The sequence below is a fragment of the Coccinella septempunctata genome, chromosome 3 (assembly GCF_907165205.1).
Source record: "Coccinella septempunctata chromosome 3, icCocSept1.1, whole genome shotgun sequence".
NCBI classification, from domain to species: domain Eukaryota; kingdom Metazoa; phylum Arthropoda; class Insecta; order Coleoptera; family Coccinellidae; genus Coccinella; species Coccinella septempunctata.
Window position 1 is genome coordinate 4887444 of NC_058191.1, and position 10287 is coordinate 4897730.

General features: G+C 32.5%; 1 protein-coding gene across 3 annotated transcripts; it reads right to left on the reverse strand.

Moving 5' to 3' along the window:
* Positions 1 to 1347: 1347 nt before the first annotated feature.
* LOC123310145 (histone acetyltransferase Tip60) lies at positions 1348 to 9323 on the reverse strand. Of its 3 annotated transcripts, none has more exons than XM_044893547.1 (8): positions 9078 to 9323; positions 8969 to 9026; positions 8844 to 8912; positions 8648 to 8783; positions 5387 to 5666; positions 2152 to 2560; positions 1902 to 2064; positions 1348 to 1620 (listed from the first exon to the last, which is right to left on the reverse strand). In XM_044893547.1, exons 1-8 carry the CDS (start codon positions 9129 to 9131, stop codon positions 1404 to 1406), a joined length of 1386 nt encoding a protein of 461 aa, XP_044749482.1. In that variant the 5' UTR covers positions 9132 to 9323; the 3' UTR covers positions 1348 to 1403. The 3 variants fall into 3 exon arrangements, with proteins under 3 accessions (XP_044749482.1, XP_044749481.1, XP_044749480.1); XM_044893546.1 differs by having other exon boundaries at positions 2152 to 2557; positions 9075 to 9323; XM_044893545.1 differs by having other exon boundaries at positions 9075 to 9323.
* Positions 9324 to 10287: the final 964 nt, after the last annotated feature.

Genomic DNA, 10287 nt, shown 5'->3' on the forward strand with positions numbered 1-10287 from the left:
GTCTTAACTGAACCCAACTTTTTGGGAATTTTCGAAGATCAGCTTTCGAGTAGTTTTTCTTTCATTATAATTATTGTAGATCTGAATGTGATTCATATTCTGATAGAGCAATTCTTTTAGTAATAAATCTGAGAAGTTCATCTATCTCGGCACAACCGTTCGGTCTTGAGGAAATTTTAAATGAACCCAACTTTTTGGGAATTTTTTGAAAGTCAGCTTTCGAGTGGTTTTTCTTCCAGGATTATTATCGTAGATCTAAAAGTGATACATATTCTGAAAGAGCAATTATTCTTTTAATAAATCTGAGAAGTTTATCCATCTCGGCGCAATCGTTCGGTCTTGACGAATTCTACAGCGATATTTGCAATTTTAGAAAAATGCCTTTTCCAAGATAAAAATCTGAACGGAGGGAGATAGGATTCTTGAACTGGTGGCTATAGATTCACCTAACCTAACCTAACCTATATATTTTCATAAAAAAAATTTAAATATCTATCCCTGTTTTGGGGAAAATAATTTTTTAAATTTTTTCACTTTTCATTTTCGAGTTGAATTCGCAGACCTCTGTAGAATACAATTCTCTATGGAATGATGAACTGTTTGATTTTCTGGAATCATCAAAGCAAATTCTATGCACGCCTTATCCTATGACAGCAATAGAACATCCTGATTTTCAGACAGAGTAGCAATTAGGTCATTTTAGGGGGATCTACTAACCCCTTGCTCATTTTGGACCCGAAAAATCGAGATTTTCGAAATCGAGTTTTTGTACTAGGGTGGAAGCCTAGGCAACGCTGGTTATATAACTGGAAATCCCAATTTGATCAGACGAATATAAAAGGAGATATCGCAGATTGAAATTTGCAATTTTTGAAAAATACCATTTCCAGATGAAAATCTAAACGAAAGGAGATAGGCTTTCGAAATTGCTCGCAATAGATTCAGCGCATTCGAAAACCTATATTTGCTCAACAAACTTTCGGATATCTTACAATGTTTACCAGAATATCACATTTTTAATTTGTCCATTATTTAACTTTCGGGTCAGGAATCAATCAGAAAAATCATAGTAGATTTGAACGCGATAAATACTAAAATCTAAAAGAGCAACCTTTCTAGTGAAAAATCTCGACATTTCATCCTTTTCGGCGCAACCGTTCGGTTGTGAGGAAGTTTTAACTGAACGCAACTTTTTGGGAATTTAACTCGAAAATAAAAAGTGAAAAAACATGATGTTTTCTGTAAGAGTGAGATTAACTTACTTGAACGATTATTCCAAGCAATTTTTCTATTCTTTTATAACGTGTTTCCAGAAAAGTTTAATCAAAAAACAGAATAAAACACCAATTAAAAGTGAAATTTTATGGTTTTATTGTTGTTTAACACAAATTAACAATCACATTTCACCATTTCGCTCTTTTACCCCAATCCTTCGGTGTCCAATGCAAACATTTAGGATCAATTCTAATTTTCCTACTTTCCATCGCCTTCCTATGACTATCAATTATATCTTTGTTTAGAGCAATTATGTATTGTCCCTTATAATAATTTATTAAATTTAAATTTTGCAGTGTAGATATCACATCTTCTTTTTTGATACTGGTTAATTCACAAATTTCACTGGAAATAAAAACATCATGTAAGAATGTTATGATGAAACTTTTTATATAGGACCACATTCAGATAAGACTTTTTTTGTTTCTTTTTTATTTTTTTTTATTCATTTTTTTAGACCTTTGAAGAAATTAATATCTCTTTGACTACGAGCTTGCCGAAGTTGGGACTGGTACCAAACTGCATGTATAAAAATTTCACAAACTAAATCACCATATTAAAGTCCAGCCCATGACTCCAGCTATAGGTATAAGAATACTTATGTCTTGGTGTTCTCTGAAACTTACTTAATTGTAATTTGAGGTTTCTCATTTTCTCCTACAGGGTTCATGGTAATCAGTATTTCTAAAATAGTTTGCGCCCAGTAGCTTCTATAAGACAATAAACCTAAATCAGAGAGTGGCTTTTCAGGAGAACCCGTTTTTCCCTCAAACTTGGACAGTTCATAACCTGAAAAAATATATAAATATAAGATAACATAGTGATAATGAAATTTCGTATTGACTCATTCTAATAAATAGATGTAGAAAAACCTACTGAACTCGATTAACAATTTTCCATATCCCTTCCTTTGATAAGGAGGCATTGTTAGTATACAAGCCACATTATAATCCTCCGTTGATTCTTTTTCCTTCGAAAAGTATCCCACGATATGGAAACCTCTATTATCAAACACAGTCATAACATAAAAAAGAAATGGATCTGTATCATAATAAAGAGTTTTATGGTCCAAAAAAAGTTTAGCTAGCAAGCATAAATTTTGGGCATATTGTTTATTTTTTCTGCCGTCTATCTCGAAGAAAGAAACACCTTCTTTTCGGTATATCTCATTGCCAGGTGGATGTTTCAAATTGCATTTCACTAGATGTCTCTCCAGACACTTTCGACTCTTTTTATATTTCAAACAAAATTCACATATGTATATACATGGAAGATTTACCATCTCCTGAAAGAAAGGAAACTCTAGAATAATAATACAACTTTTGGAGACACAAAAACATAAATCTTCATTATTTGACCGACAATCCCTTTCAGATTTTTCTAAGATCAGACCTAAATATTGATAATTTGTGTTTTTATGATGAAAAATGTAGGGGGGGCTATAATTCGAGTCTCATAATTAGTATTTGTTAGGGCAAAATTGCGGAATTCGATATTTCCACTGAAATGTAAATTCCAATGTTAAATTGTGAAATATTCGTAATTTCATTTAAGCCATTTTGTTTCAAGAACATTCGAAAAAAGGGTATTCAGAGAGTGTAAAAATTTATATGACAAGTATAACTCAACAAGGGCACCCTAAATCCGATTAGCTTCAATAGTTTTCTATGAATTTTATTTGAATTTTGTACAACCTTTAACTGTTTTCAATAAAATAAATTCATAAATATTCATTACTACATTCACTTTTATAAAAGCCATGAAATAATTTTTGTAACTAGAAAGGAGTAACTGCCAATTCATCACAATGATGTTAATGGTTATGGTAATGTTAAAGTTGAGCTACAATGTAAACGCCTAAATAATAATAAATAATAAAGCTACTACGATACTGTTCACATCAATGTTAATGATAATGATAAATATTTCTTGAATTTATTATTATTTAAGCGTTAACATCGTAGCTCGCTTTTAACATTACCATTATCATTGTGAATTGGCAGTTATGTTGGTACCTACTCATGAAATGTAGGTGATGTCATAAAATCTACAATATATCAGAAATCAGAACATATTCAATGTAAATAAATTTACAATATGTTTTATCTGAATCTAAACGACTTATATTTCAGCTGAATGTTTCCACGATCAGAAAGATTGTGAATTAAGAGGATGACAATTTTTTTTTCTATTGGGAAACCCAAAAAGGTGGTGGAATTTGAGGACTTTATTTTAGGGGACGCAATGTTGACGATTTTCGATGAATATCGTCGTAGAATAAGTTCCAGAAAATTAATTTTTCATTTGACTTGCCCTATACATTGTGAATGTCTCAAGATCTTGAGAGATCAATAAATATATTATTATATTCCGAATAAACAGCCATAAATATGAGCCAGTGTCAATTGTTGAAGTTTCCCTTGTCTTAGAATTCTCTTTAATTATTTTGACTTCCATTAATTTCTTTGAGAGATACCCATTTCCTACCACTGCACCAAATGCAATCATCTTTGTTTTTTTTTTAATTCCATAACTGTAGTAACTGTCAACCTCTAGCCAAAGAAGATAACCAGCATTAACTCTTCTCAAGCAATTGAATATTTTCTTCCATGAAAAAAATTAATATCTTTAAAAACTGATCTCCTGTCGTTTCCATGCAAATAACTAGATGAGGAATCCTTTCAATCAGTTTATATACAGTGCGCGTCAAAATTATGGAACAAATTCATTTTCTCAGAAGAAAAATATTTGGCAACAAAATCCTGAAACAGGTCAATTTTTGTTGCACTTTTATCAAATTCTTATGCATTTTTGAAGTATTTTTGTTGCATCCTGTGCCATCCCCATCAACCCTCTGAATTTTTTGAGTAGGGAAAGTGGGTCATATGTGGTACTTTTTTGGCAAGGTCTTTGTATCTTCTTTACAGGCGTGCAGAAATTTTCAATTCCGAATGAAAGTCGACCATTACAGTTTTGCTCATGCACAACTTTCAACCCCCCTCACGTGAAAAATTAGAATGTGTGAATGGTTGCACATTCATAACATTGATGAAATTGCGTTATCTGAAATCCTTCTTTGAATTGGAACATTTTATCGAATTTATTCGACTTCAGTAGAAACGTAATAATAACATACCCACTTAAGATCATAATATGATCGTATCTGAAGCGCAGTGTTTCACACATTATAATTTTTCACGTGAGGGTGTTGAAAGTTGTGCATGAACAAAACTATAATGGTCGACTTTCATTCGGTGACAAATTTCATCAGGTACCATCGTCTCAAAGTAAATGAGCCATGACAAAGTGCACATACTGAAAACCTCTTTGAAATTTTTCTAAAATTTCTCCGACCATCTAAAAATTATTTCACGTTCCGAATATAACATCTAAAAAATATTCCTTCAAAGATTAAAATATGATGCTAGTTCATCTTGAAAAACCTGAATGTGCCCACTTTATCCTCGCATAAAATAGTGCGGCAACATTGTCAAGTAGCTCATTTGACAGGTAATTTCATGTTCAATCAGATAAATTATGACAGGTACCAAGGAATACACACAGGCTATTAATTTTTCGGCCCTCACAAAGGAATGTTTTCTGAGTTTGGGCCTGGAATTTCAGATTGATGCTAATGAATTCAATTTAAAGAAAACAGTTAACAAGTGAACAAAATTCAAATAGAATCCATCGAAGTTATGGGAACGAAATTTTCTTCATACTGTATCTCTGTAATGAGTTACCCAACATTTATAAGTGGGATTTCGGTTTCTCTTGTTGTTGTCATATAAGTTTGTACAGTCACTCATCGAACACCCTGGATAGAAAATCGTCGATCTACAGATATACAGATAATCACAATTACCGTGATTTTCCACATATTTTCGTTCTACCTAAAATTGCTCAACTTTGCCTCAATGACTCAAGAAAGAGATTTATCTCTACTGAGGTACCAATAGTGAGACTTGAATCCTGTCATGCATCGAAAGCATAATTATGTTTTGATTGAATTGGTATTTCAGAGCTGTTAGTTGAATTTTTGGTATCCAGTATTAAATCTTCTTTTACGAGTCTACATAAAAAATCGTCCTAACCCACAATGCTTAATCACCTGAGGATAAGGAGCAAAATACCAAGGCTTTATTCTATGCCTTCCAAGTTCAATCATATTAACGTTTTTCATTCTTGTAACGACATCGTCATGATGCGCCACCATACTGCCAGATTGCCTAGGTCCTGGTACTGGAGGTGCTGGTGCTTCCAAAGAATCTTCATTTTCTGTTGTTGGAACTTTCCGTTTTCTACTATTAATTTTTTTTTGTAAAGCTGCAGCCAATACTGCGTTTCCGTTAAGAATTTCCTGACTTGGCGCCGGTATTGGACTGGAAGGTCTGTAAGATATCTCAAATGACCCTGATACACCATTAACTCCCTACTGATTCGAAATTTCAGTCAAATTTCCTAAGTTCTTTCATCTCACTCAATAGGGAATACTCCTTCTGACGAAAATTATGTATTTTTATGAAATATCTTTGAAACGTCACATTTCGAAATCACCATTTCAACCGTTTCCCACAAAAATTAATTTAAGTACTTAAAAATGAAAATGGATATTTAAAATTCAAAGCGTTTCGTTTCTATTGCACAAGTTGGCAACATCGACTGAAATATGCGTTGATGATACAGGGCAACAAATACATTATCTTGATGAGATAGGCAAAGATGGCTGTTTGCGACGAACGAGGGAGGTCGTAAAATTTTATGGTATTTTTATGACCGGTTGCTATTGAGGCTCGCCAGTGAGTACGCGCCTTATGATGGCTGTAAAACAACAGCTGCTATTTTATAAACAAGCCATTGTTTTTCTTATTTTCTAGTAGGCGCTGTTGCCAAAACGTAAACTAGAAACGAAGCGATTTAAATTTTAACACCTGATATTTGAAGAATGATTTTGAATAGTTTCCGCGGTGCATTTGAACAATTCATGAATGAAATTCATAATTATTCAGTTTAAACTTGCATATGCTGTGATAACCCAAATTGAGGAGCATTCCCCATTAATTATTGCTTTTTAAATATGAACATTTATTTTATTTTACAAGAATTTATGGCAATTATACAAGGTGTTCCACAGTGACCACTAAATGAGATTTTTTCTGCAAAATTCAAATAATGAATGGCTGGGATCTATTCAACTAAAAATACTCTCTTCTCGCTGGTACTGGTACTGATACTACTACCGGGTACTACCGGAAGCTGAGCCAACATTTATTATTTTGAATGGGACACCCTATACTTTATTATATTTTTGAGTTCTCCACAAAATTTGAATTACGGGTTATCCCATGTCCAAACCTTGATGTTCTGGTGATAGTAAATAGTAGTAATGAAATTTATTGAACCAATGTTTCAAAGGGCTAACGACCCAGGTCTTCCTGCCATTTCTGGAGATATTATTTAATTTGTCTCAAATTCGATGTGATTAATAACTTTTCTAAAATCTTTAAGATTTAGGTGTTTTGGGTGAAACATTGTTAGATGGAGATGTTTGAGTCCCAACTAATGGTTCATTAAATTAAAATAGGGTGTTTTATATAAAAAAATTACTTTTTTGTTACGAACTATCGCTCTTAGTTACACTCAATCTTGAGCTTCTCAAGGAACATTCTGATTGACTAAGACAACAAGTACAATCTAGACTCTAGAGAGTATTCTCTAAAGATAGCACAATTTTCGAATCTGTAATTTTTGTCAGTAGAAAGTCAAGACTATTTTTAAGTAAAATTTGAGAAATATTTATTAATATCTCCAAAACCTTGAGATTTGGGCAATGAGGCATTCAAATATATCATAATTAAATTAAGTGGAGAATACAAAAATGTTATTAGAAGTAGGCTAATTTGAATAACAACTTATACCATATCTGACGTGATTATTGTATCAAAGAAATATTGATAAAAAACATGAAAAAAATTCAAACCAACACAGAAATATAGTAGATTAGAACACTCCCACAAAATATTCATGCAGTATATGGAGAGTAATGCAGTTAATTCATGCTAATCTTATTGAAATGAGGATGTGGTTTTCCAGTAATATATGACTATAGTATATATTATTTGGAGGTGAATGAAGAATGTAGCTGCCTTCATTTCTGAAATCTTCAGATCATATGGATAGGACTAATCAAATATCAAAAGGGAATTTGCATAATACTCCATTCAGGAATTACTGAAATAGGCCTTGAACGTCTAAACAGAGCTTAATATCTGGTCAAAAAAGATCAGTAACAATTTCTGCACTTTCAAACTTGAAAAAAAAATATAGGGCACTCTAACAAATTGTCAAAAACATAGGTTGCTATTGCAGGGTTGGCCTCCTGGAGGAAAAAATTCTTGATAATTTGCGTAAAATTAAAATGTGTCAACAGTGCGTTTCGTGATTAAAGCTGGTTTAGAAATTTTTTTTCCAGTTTTGGGCTAATTCAATCCAAATGGAGAAATTGTCCGAGCAATGAAAAGGTAAGTAAACTAGTATTTATTCTTAAATATTTAAATTAAAATAACGATAAAAAAGCCAAAAGCTCGGACTGGATCTCCTCTAAAAGTGATGACAATGATGATGAAGACGATATACCTCTGGCCTGATTTTGCCCTTCTTAAAAAATATATATGTCAAAAGACAAGTTTTGTATGATATATTTAGAAAAAATATTTTTTCTAAATTTTCTTTTTTGTTATTTCGAATTTAAGTTTGATTTTGTTTCTACCAAAACAAAAGTCTATTATTTTGTGTTTAATGAATGTTTTTTTTTATGTATATCAGATATATATACGATATTATGATATTCATATAAATATCATGATCTTTGCCAACTCTGTGCTATAGGTTGCACACATGCGTTCTTAAACACGCTTGGAGGTTTGGCCTGCGCCAATCAATTATTTCGACCATTTGTTACAATGCCCAATAACCTAGAGAAGTATTTGAATTGAAGAAATAGTCAAATTCAAAGCGAAGATTCAGCATTCAAAATTAATACAATTATTTCCTCATAAACAACACTACAAAATTCAAGACATCTTCAGTCAGAGCATAAGCTTTTGTTTAATTGGTCTGTGGTGTGTTTATTCTCAACCTAAAACTCTCAAAACCTAAACTCCTCAATTGAAAATCTTACTGAATAGGCCATTACCAACATAATTTAGATTTTCAATAGCTGCAGAATTATTGAATTGAATATGTAGCTTTTATGCCAAATTTTGAAAAAATGTCACAAATAATACTCTCAATTGCACACTTCTATAAACAAAATGATTTATATGTTGTATTGTCGATTTTTTTTCAAATCCTCATAGCAGGACAAACCTACCTGGAATTTACTTCTCCAAAATGTATTTTCTTGGGTGTTGATACACCAGTATTACTAGTCCCATCTCTTCTTGGGAAATGAACCTTTCTAGTATCTAAGTATTCTTCCGTCACCCATTCGTCTAATCTCTTATTAACTAAAAGTTTGGACGGGTGAATCCACCAGTTGATCTATTGAAATTTTTTTTTATACTCACAATCTACATAATGTACATAATAACATTTTGTTCCCAATATTTCTTTTATACTTATAAGTTCCGCTAAGGCTGAAAGATTTATAGCATAAAAATGAAATACTTGTATTGTGAGTTTGATAGCTTACGCCAATCGTCGGTCCCTTTCATATGCACAGGTAATCTGCATCCTTCCACTAATGAATTCTAAAAGACAATTATTAGTGACCAGTTTGTATTTTTGTATAAACTTACCACCGAATCACAAACAGTTGCGTCTTCCTCGTGCAAATCTTCCATTTCAACTTTCATTAGTGCTGAATATTTAATACTAATTCCATTACATATGAGAACAAAACAACTACCTCGAATACTTCTTCAATGAGTATACATTGGAATAGTATCCATTTAATTTTCGTATAAGGAACATAAATTTGTTTATTGTTTATAAACTTCCGTTCGATAATTTTTTGAGGTTAGTTTTCTAACCACATGTCACTGTCATCTGAGCATTGAACTCTATGGGAACATAGAGTTCAATGCATCTGAGACAGTGTCAGTCGTCAGTTAATTAGGGGTGGTAAATTTCAGGAATTCATCGATATGAAAACATCGAGATAATTTAAGTTGTCCTGCCAATTAATCTTGCAGCCACCTTGTGACGAAAGTTATAAGCGCGTTAAGTAGGTTGTTTTGCTTCAAGATCGTACATTTATTCTTTGTTAGAGAAAATTGAATGCTGGAAAACTTTTCAGTTTCTGGTTTCAATCTTCAGATTGATGAATAATTGATGATGTCTTACAGTCTGATTAGATATTAAAACTGATGTTGTGTACCTGAGCAGCTGTTGTTGTGATTCTTATGATGAAAACGCGGAAGAGGTCACAACTTTTGAATATTTCCGCTGGGGAGGGTCGTTTCAAAAGCTCGTCGAAAATCAATAAATAACTTTCAAATTAAAACCCATATTTGTTATTATGTATTTCAGTCTATTTTACGTAAATCACCAAGCAAGAATTTCGAACTCGGAGAAAAGAGCAATTTCGAACTTCTTGATTAGTCTGTGAATTAATTGTTTGCTGCACTAAGCACAATGCGTCTACACAGCTCTGGTTCTGTATATACAGGGTGTTTTCAAAGATGTGGCTTTTTTTACCAGAAGGTCGGAGTCATCAAAATAAGTCATTTCACCAAAAATTGTCTATATAAAATATTCAAGACGGATGAGCGGGATGAGCTACAACCCCTAGAATTCCGAAAAAATTCATTAAATTTCAAGTACGGGACTGGAAAAACGAAACAAAGCATAAACATATGGCATAAGGTCACTTGAAGAATTTTTGTATCATGCGATTTGGGATGAAAACAGCGTACAAAATTGAGACAGTTTATTGAAAGTGCTTTTGTTGCTAAAGTGCTATTATTGTTTCCCTATTTCACCCCATTTTTACGACGATTGTTGGAGGGT

Bases quoted from the DNA above. Each gene is read 5' to 3' on its own strand.
- LOC123310145 (XM_044893545.1), bottom strand. From the start codon at position 9,131: ATGAAAGTTGAAATGGAAGATTTGCACGAGGAAGACGCAACTGTTTGT. The intron at 8,784-8,843 runs GTGAGTATAAAA...CCAAACTTTTAG, and splicing joins TTATGTACATTATGTAGATT to TTAATAAGAGATTAGACGAA. The intron at 5,667-8,647 runs GTAGGTTTGTCC...GATATCTTACAG, and splicing joins TTTGGAGAAGTAAATTCCAG to ACCTTCCAGTCCAATACCGG.